Consider the following 23,792-nt stretch of genomic DNA (forward strand, 5'->3'; position numbering starts at 1 on the left):
GGCTGTTTATGCACACTCTAAAACCCCAGAGGACACTCCAGATCAGTAAATGGGCATGAATATAAGAGTATATTAGCAGAAATTAAGGTTACAGATTATCCCAAAACTAGGGATTTGGGTCAGGTTTCTTGCTGTGGGATGCCTGCATTTGCCCTCTGTTGCACATACAATATCCTCACTATAACTCTATTAGCTGCACAAGCACATATATATAGGAAGAGCTAGGCCTTATTTATGATCCAAATATGTCAAAAAATGTTACATTTTTGGGCAGCTTAACAAAAGAGTACTTATTTGATTTTCCACTGTACTTCTGTAGAGATGGTGTGGACTCAACCTGAGATTAATGCTTCATGATGGCCACTTCTCCTGACTAGAGCTCCAAGCAAAAAACATTTATATACATACATACACATGCACATATGAGAAAGAATATTAAAATGTAAGGAGGGCCATTGCAGTGGATGACTTCGCAGGAATGATGGCCGATGTTGTGAAAACTGACAGGACAACATGAAACAAGACTAAAGCAGTCCAACTGACACAGAGAGAGCCCTCCTAACTGAAAAGAATCTGAATTAATTCACTTACTACTTCTTTGGATCTTTACCATTAGTTCCTATCATTTAAGCAACCAGGCTTTTTTTTTTTTTTTACCTCAGAGTACAGCAATTGTGATTTTTTTTTGTTTTTTTAATTCCAAAAGGGAACTTTCTTAAAGAATGGTAAAATATCTCATCCAAACTCACAAGTTTCCCAATTTCCTGATACAGATCTCAGACACTCAGTGTTCATCCTCTATCCTAACTCTCAGGGCAGTCTTATGTTCGGTGGCTTCTGGTGGTCCACACTCTACAGTGGTAATTGTGAAAAGTCGCTTACTGCCTCAAATGTTGCTGTGCATAAAAGGAAAACCGCCTGCATATTTCCCTTTCTAACAGACTTTTCCAGCAACTTTCTACTGCATTTGCCACTACGATGGTTAAGAGACAACCTTCCTGGGAGCAACAATATACATGCACGATGGGCATCTGAGAATCCAAATAGACTGAACATCACTTGAAGCAGTTCCATAAAAAGATCAAGGCACATAAAGATCAGTACAACAGGGCTTGGACTAATAATAGTCAATCCTCTGCTGGGATGAAGTGAATCTGATCTTCAGAGAGCTCTAACAATTTTTTCAGGCTTTCTATGCTGCTGAGTGTCTTTCACAAAGTCAGAATAATGCAAGGAAGAAAAGGAGGACACTGACTTTGGATTCAAGATAGGAACTACCGAAGTCCCAAATACAGACAAAACACCTTAGTCACTTCAGAGAAGAAACTGTAGCATTTAGAAATATGTGTCTAAATTCACAGGGTCACTGACAAAGAGGAGTATTTTGGAAAATTTTACTTGAAAAGCTTAGTTTAATCTGGATAGAAAGCAGAAGCAACATAGGAAACCAGCTGTAAGAAATAAAGACTGAAGAATACTTGACAGCCATTTCTACAACAAATCAATGGGCCAGAAATCCTGGTAATTTATTCTGTGATTGCCTATGAATTTTTGTGTTCCTGGAGATATGAGCCAAGAAATTTTGGGGTCTCTGTGCACAGCAGCCAGAACAAAGAATCCCCTTTGTGTTTGTGAGAGAGTGCTTACTCCTTTTATTTGCTCTTTTGAGATGGAAGAGCACAAAGAAAGCTAGTGACATAGACTGTGGCACAAATTATTTTGGTAAACTGTCTCCAGCGAACAAAACCATCCTTGCTGTGGCTGGCTAAGCCTAGAAATCTCTTGACCAACTACTGGACCAAGCACACTAAGGAGTCCTGTGAACAGCAAAACTAAGACAATTCTGTGTCCTGTGATCTCCAACTATTCCTTCTATTCCTGTACAATTCTGTTCCACGCAAGTTCCTTGCTTGACTTCTAAATAGAATTATACCAAGATTTTCCATTAACTGCAAATATACCTATGAAATATCTTTTTTTTTCTCCTTAAATCCTTGTAATTGCTATATAATAACTTAAGGCAGTCACTTAATATTCATCCTTGTTGAGTAACCTTTAATTTAATGAGGCTGATTAACTGCAAAGATACCTATGAAATATCTTTTTTTTTTTTTCTTAAATCCTTGTAATTGCTACATAATAACTTAAGGCAGTCACTTAATATTCATCCTTGTTGAGTAACCTTTAATTTAATGAGTCTGATTCAAGTGTCTAAACACTCAAATTACAGAGCACCAGTCCTTTTCCTCAAAAACCCTGCAGTAATCCTATTTTCATCATATCCTTGGGTGATCAAGTAAAGTTTCATTGTATTTTAAGCTAAAACACACTCTGAAAAGGGAAGAGATCACAAAGCAATAGTCTCAAATGGATTCAATCAAGTTCCTGCAGTGAAACTAGTTTAGCTAATGATTACTTTAATCTTATCCATATTCCCTTTCATGTTAAACATTTATTTGCTCTGTGCTACTAAAACAACAACAAAAAAAGGGCTTTGGTATTTTGTTTTACTTCTTTTCTTCTTTGTGGAAATCTCCCATGTTTTCATTACAAGAACTCTTCAGTAACAAAAATACATTTTATTCCCAAGAACGCTTTCTTTTAGCAAGCGGATTATACACTATAGAGTTGAATTCTGAAAGCTGGTTGAATAGTTTACTGCTATCAGTTCTGCCCTTAAGATTCCCACATTCAATTAACCAAGCTAGTGGACTGAGATATCCAGGTAAAATGTAAAGACAGCTCTTCTTTTTTTTGTAAAGAAATTCTGCTGACACAATACAGATACAGAAGACATCCAAGCACTGGATCAGCTACAGTGATAAGACACCCTGGGACCACTGGCAAAGGAGACATGCATACAGAGAAAACATGCAAGAAATTGGAGAGTAAGAGTGCTTATTTTTTTGGAGGAAATTATCTGTTGTCTGGCTCAGCTAGCTGTAAGAGAACTGATAAAAAGCAGCAGGAACAGCCTGTCAGCAAGCAAAGAGGCTGGGAGTACAGAGGAAGCCCACTAACCACTTAACCGCCAACACCTCCCTGTTCACAGCAAGCTCAGCACAAGCACTAGCCTGTGCAGTGCTCAGAGCTCACGTCAAGTAATCAAAACAGATATCAGAATCAAGAGGACTGCCTAGATGTGAATTGTCAAAAATACAATGACTAGCGTAGCTCTAGGCCAGCCACAGAAGTGCAGAAACACTCCTGCTGTTGGGTCACAGCAACGGGGAGTTGTGAGTAGGTGTGAGGCAGTTAGAAAACCACAACCTACCACAGGATGACAATTTTCAGAGATGACTAGTGATTTTTGCTATAAAACAGTTTGCAAGTGACCAGGGCAAAAATCTGAACGCTGCCATTTCTTTTAAAAAGATAATGCTTGGCACCTTTTGGAGATCAGGTCCCTTCGGCTATGGCACGTGACTAAAAAGTCACAGTCACTTTACCTGTGAAATACAGGAGGTCGAGACGACCCAACATGAGCTGTCTTAACAGGACTTACAGCTCACAACCAGCTACTTCCTTTGTAATAAATACACAAATTTAAGCATTGAACCACAGTAACAAGTACCTACTGAAGTGACCCCAGACTTTTTCTAGTATGGAAAGATCCATTTTAAAACAGAGAACAAATGATGGGTTACATGGAGGGGATTTGCGTGAGCCATGACAATGCCATGTAGTGAGATACTGCTTGCTGCACATTACACAGTGCTCTAAGACTATGATTATCTTTCACATGGCAGAAGCATTGAACACCCATGTAACTTAGTCCCCTGAATGCCATGACGCTCCTGGCTGTGCCATTCAAATAAGTACCAACAGGAAAGCATGGGAAAAAAAAAGGTTCCTCAGTTTCTCCAAGTACACAAGTCACATCCCTGGCTTTTTGCTGCTGGAGATCACTCCCACCAATCTCATGGAAAAGAAAGTCATTCCCCCTACTCTCCACTCCCCACCAAAATTAGGACAGACCAATAGGCGAATCTAGCAAACATATTAGAAAACAAAATAATTGGATCAGAACATTTTCAGACATGGTCCAGGATGCATTTGTTTGTATAAGGAAAGCAAGTTTGAAATTTTGTCTTAAAAATAGAAAACATGAGACCCAGTCATGGCCAGATAAGAAGGGGAAACTGAAGTGTTTGGTGGAAGTTGCTTTACATATCGCATTTAAAAAAGAAGCTGAACCCATTAGATACTCATTTTAAATATAAAACTTACTGTACAGACTGAAAGAAATAGTGCCTGGTGCCCCAAAGCAATACACTAATTTGACCTTATTAAAAAAAAAAAAAAAAAGAAAGATGGAATTCATACCCCACTCAGTCATTATGGAAAGAGCTATTTGCATTCATCCTGGACACACCGGTAAAGTGGAAAATTCAAACCAACCTGGATCTCTAGCTTTTCTGCTTTTAAAGCCACAGAAGAATGGTTTTTTAGATAGATCTCAGAAGAACAGTAGCATCTGGATACATTGTGCATGACTTCATATATTGCTTTTACCCACTGAAAAGGCAAAAAAAAAAAGACTAGACATTTAATAAAATGCTTTTCAGCCATTAGAACTTGTTTGATACTAGGTTTGTTGAAACATATGTGTCCTGGTTTTGCCTGGGATAGAGTTAATTTTCTTCCTAGTAGCTGGTATAGTGCTGTGTTTTGGATTTAGTATGAGAATAATGTTGATAGCACACGGATGTTTTAGTTGTTGCTAAGTAGTGCTTACGCTAGTCAAGGACTTTCAGCTTCCCATGCTCTGCCAGGTGCACAAGAAGCTGGGAGGGAGCATAGCCAGGACAGCTAACTCAACTGGCCAATACGGTATTCCATACCATATGACATCATGCTCAGTATATAAGCTGGGGGGTTGGCTGGGGAAGGGCGATCGCTGCTCAGGGACTAGTTGGGCATCGGTCGGCAAGTGGTGAGCGACTGCATTGTGCATCACTCATTCTGTATATTCCATCACCATTATTATTTTCCCTCCCTTTTCTGTTCTATTAAACTTCCTTTATCTCAATCTACAAATTTTACTTTTTTTTTTTTCGATTCTCTCCCCCACCCCACTGAGGTGGGGGAGTGAGCAAGCAGCTGTGCGGTGTTTGGCTGCCTGCTTTTACCCTCTGAAAAGGCAAAAAAAAAAAGATTAGATGTTTCATAAAATGCTTTTCAGCCATCAGGACTTGTTTGAGACTAGATTTGTTAAACCACAACAATATGGCATAACAGTACCTCCTAAACAGAGGTATTTATTAAAGAAAACTGTTATAAATATAAATCAAAATAAACAGCTTTCAATGTGGAAAAAACCTGCAGCTTTAGTGCCTTTGTTTACCCAGGCTAGCTCTTCCTTAGAGCACTGAATACCACATAGATAGCTAATGGCTGAACACAAATCTTTACAGAGCACCATTATTGTTAGCTTAAAACTGACTTTACACGTTCTCCTATTGCTATCTGCTTTGGCTCCCTTTTCCCAGAACAATTCTTGGCCATCATGTCATGTCCCCAATGTCACTTCTAGGTGCTGGCTATTCTTCTCTAACTTAATCCATATCACTTGGAAAAAAAAAACCCAAACCACCCCCCCCCCCCGCCCCCAAACCAAAAACCAAACAAACAAAAAACACCCCAAAAAACCCAAGCAAAAAAACCCCCAAAACACCAGAGAACCCAGGAACCCAAACCGTTGTTTATTCCAAAGGGGAGAAAGGATAAACTGACTGCTGGCATGGGCAATAGCCTAAAGATACCTGTTCAATGAGCAGACATGGCACAGTGGCCAAGGTTAGCAACCCAACTGGTTGACCCACATCTACTATACAATGGACTGAAACATCTACGAATTAGCTGTTCAAATCCTCGATTTATAGCACAGCATTGTTTTAGTGTCAGTCATCATTGATTTGTGTTAAAAGGCAGTGCGTTAAACTGCTGCAGTTCAGCAATGAAAGCACAGGGACAGGCCAGATCACTGGGGCATTTGATCTCTTTGGTCTTGCTATTCCTACCCATCAGCCAGAACGAAAACATTTCGAGAATCCAAGTTCAACAGCTTGTTCTTTAAAAGATTTGCCATGAGTCTTGCCAGTTTTGCGAACCAACATAAGCAACACTGCAGTGTTTCACTGGTGTATTGGGGGTGGGGGACAAATACTGCTAAGGCGTGAGTTGCTCAGGAAATAGATATATTCAATACCAAGAGAAATGTAAAATGTACATTTGCAACCCAACTTTATCACCATTCCATATTTTACAAGCATTTTGCGCAAATTGAACCAAAGGATTAGGAGTAAGGTGTCTGCCTTACCACAGCAGGCTGACTGCAATCCCATGACAGCGTTGCAGCAAGCCAGAGTAATTGATGACTTAGTCTTATCATAGCAACCAATTTTTTTTTTTTTTTTTTCTAAAATGGGATTGGGTTTGAAACGATTGGATACCTGCCACTTTTTCTGTCCTTTGCTTATTGCCCATCTGCAGCTGAGAAAAGTGTTAAAGTATACAAATAGCAGAGGGAAGAAAAGCGGCAAAAGCAGAGAAGCAGATCTTTTCTTTGATTTGCATAGTTACTCCAGACAAAAATTCAGCAAAAGGCACAGATTTCCTTTCTCTTATGCTTGTTTCCCTAGTCCAACAATTTCCCAGAAAGCTACTTCTAGAAGAACGGCGCTTCTCATCCTTGATATCAAGGGCGTCTCAAGGGTTTCAACCTTTAATGCAGCGTGAACTTCAGTATTAACTTCACACACAGGTATAGGAGAACTGATATGTATAAAGCTGCAAAATCCGCAGTGTCCAGATCAAATGAACACTTATTGCTTAATTTACAAAGATGTGGATGTAAAGCAGAAAATCTCAGGCCCTCTGTAGACAAGACATAAGTTTAGGACTTATTTTTGAGACAAAAGATGAAATACCACCTCTTCTCACCTAATGTGTGACCTACAACATCTTAAATTAGGCCTCCTCTTCTAATCTATCTGGAAGCTGCATCTCTCTACACTTGCCGTGTTGTAAGGATTATCTAACAAAGTGAGCCTGACTCTGCCCTTTATTTTATATGCAGACAGTTCTGACTGAAGAACAATTTTTTTTGTTTGCTTTTTTAAATAAAAACGGGAAATACACATGGGTTTTTTCCTCTCAGAAGACTCAGCTTGGTGGTTAGGACACTCCCATGGGCTGTGGGATGCTGCCACACAGCACAAGGATTTTAACTAGATTCTCAGGTGAATGCCCTAATCAGCAGAGTATCGACTACACCCAAGTGGGTGTCTCCTAACTTCCTTCATCCCCATTTAAAAAAAACCCAAATAGGGATTATTTTACTGTATTTATTATCACAACAGAAAACAAGTCCAAAGTTAAGTCCCCAACATACGTTAACAGATCTGTTAAATTCACCTTGTGGTCTCTTACTACTAGCACTTACATTATGAATAATTCCAGGCTGCTCCTGCCGCAGAGGACAGTACTCCATCATAGGTGGTTTGTCCAGCCTCCACTGTGCTTTGCAGGTGTCTTTTTGAAGCTGTGTTTTGCATGCTTACAACAACTGAGTGCATTGGTTTACTCAGAGCAATATGACCATTTAGACATTAGGAACCTAAACCATCTTAAACACTTCCTATTACAGAATAGCCAACCAGTCTGGAGTACATTTACTATGAAGTAAGTTCCCTAGGCAACTTCACCTGTAAATCTTTCGTATTCTTAAATCTTTTGTATTATGACTGTTATCATCTGATTCTGTGAGCTATAGAAGAGATAGCATTCACTATGGGTGGGCAGAAGAACAGGGACACCTAGAGAATTCAACAATAGGACACGCACATCTTTCAGATTTCTTTCCCTGCTGTCACACGATAAAACTGTTTGGATCTTAAGCTCAGCCCTCCTGCTCTGTCCCCAAAGCGGATAAAAGTGACCTCCATGATCTCATGATTCTTAAAACCAAAGCAGAGCCTGAAAATCTCTCACTAAAGCATGACCCAGGACCTCAGAGACAGTCCATACAAACACTTTTGTATCTCATCCTGCCATTTCAGTATTTCCACCATGGCTTTTAGGTACTGGTGTTAGGCAGAATTAGCCCTAGACATACTCCTTTGCAGATCTGAAATCTCAACTGAGCACTTGCTTGCTCTGTCCCCTTATTTTCTTTTAAGTCAGATTTTTAAATAGTTGCTCCAAATATGGACATACCTAACACACATTTAGAAGCATAACTGAGAAATAGTCCTAACAATGCCTGTTAAAACTGACAATCCAGATGCAGCCTGACCCAGAAAGTCCTTAAATTGCTGATGGCTAGAAGCTAAAAGAGCAGTCCAGGAGAGCTCTTGCTGTTCTTCCCTCAGCACTTAAAGGCCACTGTAGATAATAAAGATAATTGTATCTCATCTGAGAGTGTGCTTACTTTGTCTCATCATCAGTCATATCTTTTGAGGACAGGGACCATCTTTTTAGTCTCTCCCTTGTTTTGTGCCTTCTGTACTCAAACAGTGTCAAGGAACAGACCAAATTCTCAACATGGTGGTGGGGAAATGACACTTTTCCACGCTCCTAGGACAAAGAGGAGATAAAAGTCTCCTCGACATTCCTAAGATCTGGCCCAAATTTTGAGTATTTCCCTTTTTAAAAATGGGAATAAAATCAGATTTTACAGTTTTTCTTACCATATGAGTGACTGTAATCCCCCCATTAAAAAAAGGAAGCAAAAAAAAAAGCTTAACACATAAGACAATCAAAATAAAATAAACACGCTAGATTTGAAAAGGCCAGAATCTCATCAACTCCAGCTCTTGCAAGCTAAGCTGAGTGCACAGCACTAGAACAACATCCTCCTGGCACATTGTTTAAGGCCAAAAGAAACCAGTAAGTGTTTGCGCGAGCTCTGGGAACGTAGCAGCGTTTCCGCTTCTGCATGTTTCCTTATGGCAAAAAGTTCATATCTAAGTGACTTGCCCACCACAAAGATAAACATCATGTTCAGCTGGACTTCTACTGATAGCCAGATCCCCGGGTGGGACCAATCCTTTTTTCCTAACTGTGACAGCTATGAAGAGTATGCCTGTGTAGGAATTTAGACCAATTCTTGATTAAACATTACTGAACGCAAGTGACAAGCATATTAGACATACTTTGCCCATCTTTACCAAATAAAGTTCAAGCTTATATATGCAATGCACTGATTTTTGTTCAGGTATTCTTTCCACTGAACGCACAGTAAAGACCATAGCGTACTTGCCACACAAACTATTCTGTTTTTATTACCTGGAAATATCACTCTAATTCTCTATTCAGGGAGCCTTTCTACACAATTAGATAAAATTGAGTGTTTTCTCCTCCCACCCCCGTACAGAAATAATCTTTTGGCCTGTGGCTCCAAATCCACTTGCTCCTCTGCATTTCTTGGCTGTTTTAAAAATTGTATTTATTACAGCTATGGAATTGATTTTGTGCCTTACAATTACTGCTGGGCTTGCCAGTTACTATGCCTAGTCATCATTTAGGCTGGCAAATATTCTCTATCTGGAGCTATAAATATAAATACAGATAAGTAAGAAAGACTTGCAATTCTAGCAACAGCAAGCCAGTGATGAATTGAAGGCAAAACTCATAGTAAGCCAGGCAGCCTTGCCACAAGGCCTCACAGCAGAAGAAAGAAGTATATGATTTCCAAAGCAGATTTGCATATTTATTTTGAAACCTTGCAACAACTGCTATGTATGACCAAAGCATCGTGGCAAATAAACTCCTATTTCCCAATAATACAAGTAATCCTTCTAAGGCTGGTAGGCATATTCAAGAGAGGTTAATATTAACTCTTAAAAAGGTAACTATCTGCAACATCTTTCACTGTGCCAAGCTTCAGGCAAAATGTCTGTCAGCAAAATGTAAACTCTGCTTTATCTCAAGAGGTGGAACTATTCCTAGCAAAGCTCGATGAAATGTTAAGCCTTGTTTTTTTTGTTCAGTTCACATAGACACCTCTCGTGGAGACCAGGCATTTCATAGTCAACAATTATGTCCCCAAAATTTTCAGATACTGCTCACAGGCACTTTAAGGAACTGTCAAGAACCACCCAAGGAATTCCCCCCTGCCCCCTCCAAAAATCACGTCTAATGCCCCAAAGTAATTTTCTTAAAACTACTTTTTAAAAATAGTAAGTTCAGGTCTTTTCAATCACTTAATGGTGTTGTGGATTTAAAAGAGGAAACAAAAAAGGGAAAAGACAACTGAGTTCTTCCCTTCCTGTCCCTCTCAAAATACCACAAGATTCACAAAATTAGGGTTTAAAGGTAGAAGGGAAAAATCAGTTATTTAAAATACCAAGACCTAGTAACAAAATTCAGATTGTGTACTTACTGGAGCAGAGGGTATATGTGCTTGCAAAGCTTTTAAAATAGCAAAACTTTTAATATTACTAAGATCCAAGTCTCAGGAGAGAAACTAATAATTGAGGATTTACAAGTAAACAAAAAATTTACACTTTTGTGCAGTGCCAAAGATATCTACAATTCCTAAGCTTTTGTCTTCCGTAACAACACAGGCTCATTAAGTCTAATTTTCTTAAAACAGAATGATGTGAGCTATACTGTTATTTTAATTAAAAAAACAAAACAAAACACCACAGTTCTTTTCCTGTAAAGTGCATTTTGATATTGTAAAACCTTTTTCTTTTCTTCCCCAATGTAAGAATAACTCAATCTTCCTTCCCCTACAGGCATTAGATTCAGAGAGATGTAGTCCTGGGTGACTTTATGCCCTTAAGTAAGAGTTTTAAGCAACTAGAAGTAACCTATGAGAAAGAAATATGTTGCTTTCTACTCTAGTGTCTTTAGAGCCAACAGCAAGGTAGGCTTTAGATCCCTACCAGTGTGCAAAACCAAACAAAACCAACCAAAACCACCCACACACTGAAAAACACATTCTCAAGATTACACTGAGTACTCACAGCATCTACTATGGAGTTTGTGGATGCTTATGATTCTCTTTGTAATGCAGGAAACTATTTTTGCCACCTTGCCGTGAGACTTTTGGCCTGTATTTTGCAGCACGCACTACACAAAGTCATACAAGGTGTGTGTACTTAAGTCAGCACTACTTCAAGAAATTTAAGACACTCATTCTGGGCTCGTGTACATAAAAAATTATTATAAATTTAACAATTGTTGTGACCAAACTGTGGACACGGAAATGAACTGCTTGTTCAAACTGTTTGCTGTAGTTTGCTTAAAATATTAATCCTGAACTTAAGAACCGTAACACATTCTTAAAGTGATTGCTTAGAACAATTCAGCCCTGCAACTATATATTTTTCTCAGTTAATAAATACTAAGATAAATAAAAATAATAAAAAACTGTCTAAAACATAAGCCATGCATTAGAGAAAGGTATGTGTTGCTACTCATTGCCCACATCTCTTCATAAATTGGTTCCACCCCATGCCAACATACACAGATCCAAATGGAGGCAGTCTAGAAACGGAGCGTTCCTCTAGTACGTAAAAACACAATCCACAGGTAACCTCAGAAATTCTGTAATGTATTTTATCTATTCCTTAACATGCACTACATTAAACATAAGCAATAATGTCACGCACAAATTATTCTTGTACAGGAGCAAATTCTTCTCTGGCCCACATAGAGAAAGACTGGAGTGACATCTGCTGTTTCGCATGCAGTTTTAGGAACAAGATTTTTCATTTAGCAGCCATTTTGATTAAACAGATGCAATGGATCTTCTTAACACCTAAAACCAGGATGCATGTGCACTCCCTTGTGCTCCTCTCAGAACGCTGCTATTCTGTTGAATACTGATATAAAGAAGTCCTTGAGGAGATTTTCATTCACAAAGACATCAAGTGCATACAGCTTTTCTTACTTGACACTATAATATTTCTGTACTCAAAGGCAGATTTTACACAGCAATTTTCATTATTAAAAATCTAAACTAATTTCTCTGCTGCTTTGCTTTGGAGATGAATACTTTATTTGGAAAGGCCCGCACCATACCAATAAAAAAAAAGACTGGATTATTCAATGCAGGGTTCAAGTATTCCACTTTCTTAGCATTTTGTATTATATTCTTCTGATTACCAACACATATAAGCCAGTTTATTTTAAAGGTAAGAGACAGCAGGGACATCTTCAGCTGTCTTAGCTACCGCCTGATTAATCATGTTTCAGCTGAGAGCAACTTTCAATTAGAAATGTTCCCATTAACACATTTGAGTGGCCAGACCAAACACTTCACTGCCTGTGTATAATACTGAAAAAGCATAATTTATGCACAAATTCATGTTTACAAATAAAGCATCACAACAGGACAGTTCAAGACCTGATTCAGTGAAGATACCTGGGCCAAACACAAAGCATGGAAGTCAGTGCAATGCTGATCACAGAACCACATGACACTTAAGCAATACAGGGATAGACCGTTTCAGGAGACGCTTTCTAGGATCATGATTTTAAATACCCAAAACTCAGGTACAAATTAAAAATCTAATTTTCCTTTTATCACCTCTGTTGGCTGACCCCAGCAAAGAATTAGAACAGGAGGCCAGGGTTAAGGCATGTAAAACCAAGTGAAGAATTTGTCCTACCTTTGGTTAGTAACAGAAGAAGTGCTTGCTTGCTTAAAAATGAAGCAATGGAAAGCAAAAAAGAGAAAAGAGACTGGCATAGACAGACGGACATATCACACACACCCCTGTTTAGTAGGCACCGTGCCAGTGCAAAGTAAATATAGAAAAACTCACTTTTTGCAGTCACCTCATGGATAGCAACACTCACGCGACGACAGAAGGGCTGTGGGTCGATCCTCTGTCTGTATCACATACGCACTCGTACCCTTAGACCACGCTTAAGGAGGCTTTTATGGGTGCGGGTAGGTGGTCTACCCATTTGAACTCCAGCCAGGGAGCCCCACACGAAGCAGCTCTTGGGCCCTTCCCCTTCTCAAAGATACTCAAAGGCCATCTCAGCCTTCCCAGAAAGCGCCCATTTCAGGAAGCTCCTCAGTCCTTAAGCACACCTTCAAAGCCTTGTTTCTCCACAGGTAGGTCCCAGTGATCTGCCTCTTAGGAGAGCATGGCATCCTGTCACACCTGCCCTAGATAACAGCCATCAGCAACCACACCTTTACAGCATCCACATCCAAGAGAAGTTGGGTTTTTCTTTGCCCCTGCTTCCAGTTTTTTTGAGGTCAGCCCTTTTGGCGGGTTGATCTCCAGGAGCGGCATATATCCCCTCCTGAAGCACTCACCGCACGAGCAAAATCTCTTTTTCTCAGCACCTCCTCCAGGACTAAGCTTTGCTAACATCTCTAGTGCTCTTCCTTGGCTCTTTCCCCCCCCCTCCGAGTTTCTTTAAAATCAGCAGTTTTTCCACATCCTTCAACAACAATTAAGAGAGGGCTCACAAAATGGCACCCTCCGAGGTACATCAGAGGCATCAGCAGGAGGGGCCGCGCAGCCTCTGAGGGGGGAGGCTGGTTCCAGCCGGTTCTGGCCAGTTCCAGCAGCTGCACCACAGGGCACAGCCCAGCCCCTCAGTCATGCCGGCACCACCTCTGCATAAACAGATTTAAGAAAGGACAAAACACCACTCAGCAGCAAGGAACGAGGGGGAGAAGTGTGAGAAACACAGGGGAAGGAGGTTTATCTCGACCCAGGAGGTTTTTCATCCTGTTTTTTCCCCCTCTGTCCTGTTGAGGTGGGGAGCGAGCAGCTAGGTAGGAACCTGGCAGCCGGCCATGGACAAGCTACAGAGATTCACCTGCAAAAGTGCACTTGTAATCTAATCAAATGTACCAAAGTCTCTCAAGAACTGGAATTACCACAGTCCCTACAATTCCCTGAAAATCGCTTGGTTGTCACCCTTGTGTATACCATCCATCAGCAGAGGATCCTGCATAGCCCCCCCCACAAGCCATGACTCAGGGTCTTTCTGAGTCATCACCACAGACTAGGGAACTCATTTCTCCCCCAACCTCCCATTTTTGTTTTTACCCAATACACACCACGTGTAACAGATCAGACTAACAATATCATAAACTTTAAGGGGAAAATACTAAGGACGGCTTTTAAAGATTAAAGATAGGTGATTCAGCTTCTCTACTTGTAAAAAGCCTTAATGGTTTATAAAAAGAAAGTTATTGATAAGGAATAGCTGTGGATGTTGTGGTATGCTGCCACACAAACGTTTAGCAGACATGCAATAGTACTATAATAATAAGCAGCTAGTATTTAATGTGTACTTAATGTGTACCTGAAGAGAGCTGATGTTGTCAGGACAGAAAATAACAGACACCAGTAATCTGTTTGCAGAAGCCAGACTGTACACAGCCTTCAAGGCACATGATGAAAGCTTGAATAAAAGGTTTTCATGTGCAAGTAGATTTCAAAGTTCGAGTTTATAAAGATGTCTGTAGAAAGGTATGAAAATAAAATTCTGCAGGAGGTATGTCTATGAGATATTTATATATGTTTAACGTAAATCTAGGTCAAGAATAATGGAAGTCAGCACAGTTGAAGATATGAAGTGCCCAGCCCAATCCTGGAACCTATTCTGCAATTAATTTTACTGGTGTCTGGACTAATGACATGGTGGCTCTGCCTGTGGCTCATATGCTGTGTTTATATTTCTGCTTCCAGCATAAAGAATAAATCTATATATACTTTTGAGCTTATAATGTGCACGACTAATTTATACAGTGCAATGTATATAGACAAAAAGTAAAGGTATTTCTTAACTGAGAATTTAAGATCACAGTGTTACTGGCCAAAAAGTAATTTATTAGTACTGTGCAGTTTGTCTCTGCTGACAAGCAGGTAGAAATAACTCATACTTACATTACTGGATAAAAGCTACTAAAATTCTTGAAATAAACATTGTAACATGACTAGCAACTGACTTCTCAAAAAGCCTGTCTGCACAGATTATAAGCATGCTGGAGGCAGTCTCTTTGCAATAAAAACAGACTGTTTCTGCATCTTCAGAACAGCAGTAAATGCAAATCCAGTTAAAGTTCTTCCTATGACATTGACTGACTCATGGATATTGATTTTTCTGAGATTGAAGAGTGTAGTACTTACATGACTCAGTTCACGTGGCACCGCTGAAAATGTGACAAATACTACATCTTGCTACTCAGCACAGCAAAATAAGGGCCCAAGTAAAATTCAAAAGTTCATTTTGTGGGTAAGATGAATTGTTTTGTACATGCTCTACTGTGCTTGTGATATTCCAGGCAGTATTTTTCTTACAAGCTTTGACAACAAATACTCTCTTCCCTTACTGGGACAGATCTAACACTACAACAGCTGGTTAGCCTAAAAATGCCCAAACACTTCTGGGGAAGTGCTAGGCCTGGAGCACTAACGCAGCTGAGGAGGAGATGAATGTTCTTACTTCTTGTGCGTTACCAGTAGAATTACTAAAATTTAAAACCAATAGCCTCTGAGCAATCTGTGGAAGTCAACAGACATGACTGAGGTCACGATCAGAAAACAAAAATACTTGTGTAATGCTAATTTTTCCCACTGAACAAACTTTAAATTCCAAGGGGAGCAGGAATAAAACCATAGCAGCTTCTCAGAGGACTTACAACTGGGGCTATTTCATTTTTCCAATTTCAAAACACATGGGGGGAAACCCCACCATTTTTGCACCTAGGTTTTATCAGGAAACATGGGAATTCAGCAAAGTTATTTTTATGTTGCTTTTGGATTGAGAGTCAAAATTCTATTTACTTGCATTTTAAACAGCATCCAAAGTTGTATTCCTCATCTGTTGCCAATTAAATATAGGGTAACACTAACCACTAAAGGGTCAGGAAAACAGTAGCACACTGAGAATTGAACCTGAACTGCCCATATAAGCAGCAGTGCCAGTTGCTTTTCAGTCACACTAGGAGACAAAAATTCATTGTTATTAAAACTATCTATATATGAAACAATCTTTGGTTCAGGTATAAATGAATTTTTACCTACTCACCAAAAATTAAATTTATTTTTTCCACAATTTTCTAATGTGTGATTTTCTTAAAGGGTGGACGGGATAGAATCGGAGCTAACAACAGTTTTATAGGAGCTGTGAACCAACCAAGACAAAAGAATGCTACTTCTACTTAAATATTGTTTTAATTTTCACTTCACAGCTGTAGTCACTAAACTCAAGATTTTTGCACTGCATAATAAGCTGCTATTACAGGAAGTAAAATACTCTAGTTCAACACACTGAGTTAGAGACTCATAATTAGATGAAGTATTACCAAGATTCTTCTGTGCCTTAAGATACACACCATCATTTGGCTTCATTATTTCTGATGTTTTCATATGGTTCATGGTATATGGGAGGATCAAGATATGAAAGCAGCCTTTTTAGTAACAAACTTTGAACAGCCTCCATCTCAACGCTTGTAACATTATTCCACAAATTCCCAAAGGATGCCTTGTAACACTGAAGCAATCATTTCAGGTCATAAAAAGATAAAGAACCTTAAATAACTTTTCATTTTTTCCAGAAAGAAAATTATTATTTATGCTCTTAAAATGAAAAGGACTTTGTACAAAAGGTCTGGAAAGATCTGTTTTTAATTACATATTTCAAAACTGAGTTATACAACACAATTCTTCTGCTTATACTCAGTAAATATATTAAAAACTTAAGAGACCAGGAAACAAATAAGCAGACTAGTCTATAACTAACTCAGATGTTTTCTGGAAAAGCATGTCATGAACAATTCGTCCCTTGTGACTGAAAACAAAGAGGGAGAAGAAAAGGGGCAAAGAAAATGAGTTTAAGCAAGAAATTGTAACACCCCTTTTGATGTTGCATGCAAGCCGAAAATGAGAAAAAGTGTCGATCATTCAGTCTACAGCCTTATTTAAAAGATCAAAACAAGCCTGAGCAGCTTAAAGCCTTACTTCATTAAAAGAAAAGAAGCTATGCACAGTCAAAGAGTTAATTGAATGGTAAGTGGGACATTCTTTCTTGCAGCTTTGCTTAAATGATAGAAACAAAATTATTTACAAACTGTCCTGTATTCCACAGAAGACAATCAAGGTCCACTTTACAAGAGTTTTTTCCACACAGTCTGCCATTTCTTTTCAAATTTTTTATTACCCACCTGCTACCTTAAGATCTCCAGGTTGAGTTTTAATAACTTGCTAAATAAATTATATACATGAATTAAAATCTTCCAGCCACTTAGAAACAGAAACTGCATACAGTATATGGTGACAAGATCTTCAGAACAAAATTTGAAAACAAGTGGCTCAAGATATTTGCTAAGGAAAGCCTTCTTTTTTACCTACAAAATTAAAAATACCAGTGATAAAGTTGTGCTGCAATACAAAAGCCTGTTTGAATGTGTAAGCTTTTGCTGAGACTACATAAACTCTAATCCATAACGTATTTTCTCAGCAAGTGAATCCATTTTTCCCATTCCTTTGAAGATGCCACAGAGCTAACAGAAACATCCAAAACTTTGCTTAATGCAGAGGGAATATCATACAGGACTCCTTAAATGCAGCACTTATTTACTGAAGGAGAACACAAATCTCCCAGAAGGACATGAGAAACTCGATTTTTGAAGTGTCATTCACTCTTTTGAATACACTAATTTGAATACTTGTAAGTCATATGTTACTATGATTCATTGTATATTTGGCTAATCATTTAACAGTTCCTTACAAAATGTTAAACACTTGAAAATGCTCGAGGGCAAGTAAATTAACAATCAGAAGAGTACTTAATGGCCAATTGTTTGATTTAAAATTTCTGTCTGTTGTCCATATTCTAACCATTTGAAGTATTTTAACGTTATATATTACTCTGCTTTCCACTAAGTATCTTGCTGAGCAACACAATTCACATAAGATCAGAGCTAATTTTGATCTTTAATTACGTATGAGAGATCCAAAATCAGATTGGCTGTCTCCAGAGCTACTTGTAGGCCACTACACTTTGCAGCAAAACAGTCCAATGTCAGAAAGTCAGCAACCTTTACAGAGGGGTCTTTAGGGCAGCCCTGTATAATAGGAGAGCTAAACTGGCCTTGCAAAAGCCTCCAGTTGAGATTCTCAGTGTTACCATTAATCCCACAGCCGCATTTTGAAACTAAATCTGACCAATTAGAGACAGAAGGAAAACCTGATGGAACAAACCAACAGTGTCCATAAACCATGTCTGTAAGAATTTCTCCATCATCATGATTCAGAGAGCAAGCTACAGACTCCAGAGAACGGCAAAACCCATCAGCAACCAGTTGATATTGTGTCCGAGAACAATCTATATCTTTAAAACTGCTCGTGGACAGACTACAACTCTAAAAAAAAAACAAAACCGGGAAAACAGAAAATTATCACACTTTTACAGAAATAATTTTAATCAAACATATATCATACTGTTGCCTTTTTTTTTTAAACAGATGGTTCAGTCTTAACTAAAAAAATTGTTCATGTAATGATTATTCCACATAGGAAAGATTTCTAGACAAGTCAAAGCTGAGCTCTGCACAATTATCCTTCAATATAAAAATTCTACACATTTTTATTTTAACACTTAAAAAATAAGCACTTACTATAATAAATACCTAAAGAAAGATTAACAAGAACACATACAGTACTAACAAGTCTGAAAGATGTAATTAGCACCAAGCGCTTCAAATAGACCCCTTTGTTTTATATTAGCAATTAGACAACAAAAATGCCACATTAATCTAAAGACACTGTTTTAACTGTAGCAGTGATTCTACATAAATTCTTAAGTATATCAAGCAGCTTTAAAAAAACCTTATGTCTTACATACCTTGTGTCTTATGTACGAAGCCAGGTGAGTTTCTGTACAGCCACCTCCTAACAATGCCAAAGGTTCCTTGATCGTTAACTGTAACACATGTTCTGCAGTTTCACAGGCGCGCTGAAAACCAGATACATTTGTCATTAGACATACCATGATTAATAGGATTTGCCCCCATTGAAAAAACCACTGGTATAAAATTTTCAGTAGTTTCTGGTACAGACTTCATAAACTTGAATTACATGTGGATATGAAGCTGCTGAGTGACTTCCAAAACCATGTTCACTTAATGAGAAATTGTCTTTATTTGTCCACACTCGGTATGGAAAAGCAGAAATAAAAAAGCTGTATTTTATTCCTTCTTTTTGCAGAACAGAGTTATATATAAAAAGTCAATCAGTATCAATGACGTTTCTAGACCAACTATTCAATACAAAACTATGCTTGACTACCATTGCAGGTATTGCTGCTGGCCTTTTGCTGGGCAATTTTTTCTCTATGCTCTCATAGACCAAGTAGTGAGAATGAAAATGTTTATCCAGCACTGTCCTCAAAAACAGGTGAAAAATGTTTCTGTCTCTAAACAACTCCCATATTAAAATAGAGGCATTAAATGAACATGAGCACTTCAAGGATTTTGAAATTCTGGAAACAAGGGCATTTCTGAATTGCTTTCTTGAAACTGTACACCTAAACTCTAACTAAACTCCATTTATGTACTGAAAAATCACTTTTCTAAACTCACCGTATCTGTATTTCCTCACTACTTTTTTATTCTTCCATTAAAAACATGACTTTTCAAGAAGGATTTCAAGAAAATTCGCCTACCTTCAATTCATCCCATGCTGTTTCATTTCTGTTACAGAGTATCAAGCTGCAGATAACTGTGTCGTTAGGAATTAGATGCACAAAATGTTTTGAAGCAAACCTCTCAATGCGCACATCTTTCAAGCTGCCATAACAACTGGGAGACAATGAATGTATGGAAGCTATAGGCTTTGAACCTGACCAATTAAGAAAAGCAGAGAACATTATGTATTCCTGTCATCAGAAGAGCTATCTGTTGCATTTCATAAAGCAGGAACTTTCTTCCTCTTGGCTTTTTAAATTATATATATTCTTCAATACCCAACACTTCAATCTACACGGAAAATCACAAACAAAACCCAACATGTTATCAAAGTGCAAGACTTAGTGATAGTTTAAGATAAAAAAGTAATTGTTTTATTCTCATTAAACAAGAGTTTGAAAATAATCTACATTTGCAAACGGTTACTGTAACTGGATATTCCTCATGCAGCAATCAGTAGTCACATTTGTATGTCATCATTAGAGCCTGCAAAACAGCAATCTCACCTTAAAAAAATGGTTTTCAGACTAGAAAAGAACAACTCTTGCTCAGCTGCTAAGGTAGGATACAGACAGAAATAAGAGAATCCTTACTTTGCAATGACACCAGCCTAGACAGGTTTTCATTACAAGATGAACATTAAGGACAATTGTTTAGTACAGAAAACTCGCTTGTTACCTGTCATCCGACTCAGGGGTTCCATCAGAGATAGCCCAGCTCTGTCCACAGTGATGACATGGTTCTCTTTCAGATACTGTTTCAAGGATGGATGGATAACTTTCTGGCACACTACAAGGCCGACCTCATCATTAACCAGCTGCTTTCCTACATTAAGCAACTGATTCAGCTCTGACATTTCTAGAGAAATTCCATAAGGGACCGTTATAGTTCCTTCCTCAGGGTTGGAGAGGTCTCCCGACATGGACACACAAAACAGTGCTATCTTGATCATGTTTGAACAAGTTCTTTTCACAGTAAGTGGTTTAGCCAACTGAGTTTCTGGTGCTTCTATCAGTAGTCCAGGAAGAACTGTAGAATCCACAACTCTTCTACCTTTCACAGGTACTATGATACACTTTCCTAAAATAGCATTAGTCTCAACATGACATGGAACAGTAAACATAAAAGCCTTTAAAATCAGCGTGGTGAGATGATCAACTTCTGACTTATTAAGCATGCAAGCAGGTTTGCTTGTTAATACGCTACGTACCAAACAAAGAAGAGTCTCAAGACTGCTAAAATCCACAGACACTCGGCAACCACAGGCCTCAGATTTGAGGTAGTCCATACATAAACTCAAAAGATGCTTGCTTATTTTAATGACAGTGCAAGATGCAACATTTAGGCTTTTAAAGTTTTCAAGCAAACTACAGCAAAGAATGGCAGTAAATAAGCCACAGTCACTGAAGCGGGATATATGGTTCTGTACAGAGGCCGTCAAAACACTCAGTATGGGATGACTGACAGAAAGATGACTGAGTATGGCTGAAGATTGTGAAGTTGTACAAACATAGCCTCCCACACCATTGTGGAGCTGTTTGAGTCTACCAGCAGGACCATAGCAAGATTTTAATATTCCACTTAGCAGAGACAGTGACTGACTAACTGTATCTTTAGTTAAAGGTTCACTAATAAATATCGGAGGCTTTTTAGCTTCAAGACGAGACATTTTCAAAGATTTTAATTCTGGCCAAGAAAACATATTTCATTTTTACTTGGATCTATAATTCATAGCACTTCTAAAATTTAAAGTAGTACATTTTAATTCTTTGCAGCCGAAGATTATTTTAAATGTGAAACCGTACATACACTACAATAACAACATTTCTGTGACTGCTCATCATCTATCTCTTAAAATGAGGATTAAATCCTATTGTGAAATTGATATATAATGACAGCAGTAAGCTATTTCATTCACGATGATCTTCCTTTTTAGCTTCTGAATGCGATCGAACAGATTTTTTTGCAACAAAGTTTACGAGCATGCTTCCAAAATGGACACCTATAAGTGACAGTCCTGCCACAAGCAGAAAGTTCTTTCTACTCCAGCTAGTTTTCCTCATCTCTTCTTCTGGCAACACTCACAGATGAAAAGCTTCAAAGCTAATTATACCTACAATAAAAAACATAAAGGTATTAGGATAATCTTATGACAATATTGCATAGCTTGAACTGCTATTTTATTTTTCACAAAACACTCAAATAAGGACAAATACCAAACTATAATGCTTTTTAATTGAGAAAACATATTACTATTATATATACTACAAGCATATAATACACAAATTATACATGTTTGTTAATAACTTCAGTTCTGACCACCAGTTTATATACTGTTTTACCTATAGGTCAGTAAGTAACAGGCTACTATAAACCGTACTTAGTTGTATGAATGTGTCAAAACTGTAGTGATGTTAAACTGTTTTTACTCGAGAACAAAAGAACTGAACTACTCAGTACTGCTTCCCAGGCAATCACTTCGGAAACAAAAGCTTTTAATGTTCAAACAACTTTAAGAAATCTCTGCCTCTGAAGGAAAGGTTTCTTACTTCAAGATGCCCAAAATACACATTTTTTTCAGTTCTTAAACACCTCAAAACTTAAAGGGATATTTATTTACATTTCTATGTAAATGTACAGTATTTAGACTTCTTTCATACTTGAGTTTCTTTTCTATTGTAATCACCATCCCTACTAACAACACAGAATATGTTACTACATAAAGTCACAATTATTCCTGGGCAGTTTTGAACCTGAAAGGACACTTCTGCAGATCCAGTCACAAGAGTTTGACTATTGCCTTGAAGTTATTGGAGTTTGTTTTTAAATATCTTTAAGACCTATAATACCATCACTTAATTGATCCTATCATATGGGATTTAATAGTAGTTTTTGATGTGTATGATGCATTTTTTGGGTCACTACCAGATTAACTCAGTTGCAAAAAAGAGAAGAGCTCTGGAAGACTACAGTTAGATCAGCAAGGCTGCATCTGTTAGAAAATTCTCATTTAATTGACTCATCTCCTGCCTCAAAGATACAGACACAACTGATTAGGCAACTTACCCACAATACATAGCACTAATGCTATTTTTCTTTATTTTTGTGATTGCTTTGCATCACGTATGCCACAATCCCAGGTTCTGGAACAAAGTCCTCTGTCTTCACTTGGAAAATAGGACTGGACTTGATGTAAAACCACCCCCAGTGCACCAGCCCAAGGCTAGTTCCCATAACAATCAGAACTTTGTAGTCCTTCCAGATGGTTTTCAGACCCATCGCAGACTGGCATCTACCTAGGTAAAGACAATTTATGATTTTAAATATATTCTAGAAATCCTTTTTTTTTTTACTCTATAATAGCACAGAACAGATGAACCTGAATGTTAATATCTTTAATTACAGTGCAGCAGATGATTAAAACATAAAATGACACAAGAAAGTCTTACCTTGTGAACTTCAAAAAAAAAAGGCTATAAAAATAACCTGAATTCAGACATCTTGAAATGTTAATTGCTGCATTCGCTTCAAGCTCTGGCATGCTAAATCTTACAAGCTTTGGTAGTTTGTTATTACAAATGTTACTGCATCAGATGGTAAATATTTGAAGTCTAAAACAAAGCAGTTTCAAAATACACCATTTTTTCCCCATAGTTAATAAAATTCAATGACTAACCAAGCTCCTAAGAGAATATGGAACTTTTAATTTGCAGGCCAAACAAGCTGCAATGCTTCTGACATCACTTTACACTGGGAGTAGCAGCTATGCCTGGCCACCTTAGCCCTCTTTGCCCTTGATCTTCAGAAACTACAAAGTATTAGTACAAACATAATAAATACATCCTTGTCTAAAAAGAACGCGTAAGCCTCTACTTTCCATGGGATTTCATTAAGAATTTACCAACTACAGGGAAAAAAGATACGTATACTCAGGTTTAAACCACGAAGTTATTTTGATATAAAAAAGCTACAAAGGTACAACTTGAAGAGTAAATGTTCCTACCCTTGCCCCACTTCATCCACCTGACAGGAGTAACGTGTCCTACTAAAACCCCCTCCATCATGCTGTGGAGATTTCACAGCTTCACACCGCTTGGCACACAAAGCAAAGCCG

General features: G+C 38.2%; 1 protein-coding gene across 1 annotated transcript; it reads right to left on the reverse strand.

Moving 5' to 3' along the window:
• Positions 1-17,914: 17,914 nt before the first annotated feature.
• MKKS (McKusick-Kaufman syndrome) lies at positions 17,915-21,347 on the reverse strand. Its single transcript, XM_009582369.1, has 4 exons — positions 20,357-21,347; positions 19,657-19,832; positions 18,838-18,948; positions 17,915-18,355 (listed from the first exon to the last, which is right to left on the reverse strand). The coding sequence occupies exons 1-4, from the start codon at positions 21,345-21,347 to the stop codon at positions 17,915-17,917; spliced, it is 1,719 nt and encodes a 572-aa protein (XP_009580664.1).
• Positions 21,348-23,792: the final 2,445 nt, after the last annotated feature.

This window comes from Fulmarus glacialis, unplaced genomic scaffold, assembly GCF_000690835.1.
Source record: "Fulmarus glacialis isolate BGI_N327 unplaced genomic scaffold, ASM69083v1 scaffold10567, whole genome shotgun sequence".
NCBI classification, from domain to species: domain Eukaryota; kingdom Metazoa; phylum Chordata; class Aves; order Procellariiformes; family Procellariidae; genus Fulmarus; species Fulmarus glacialis.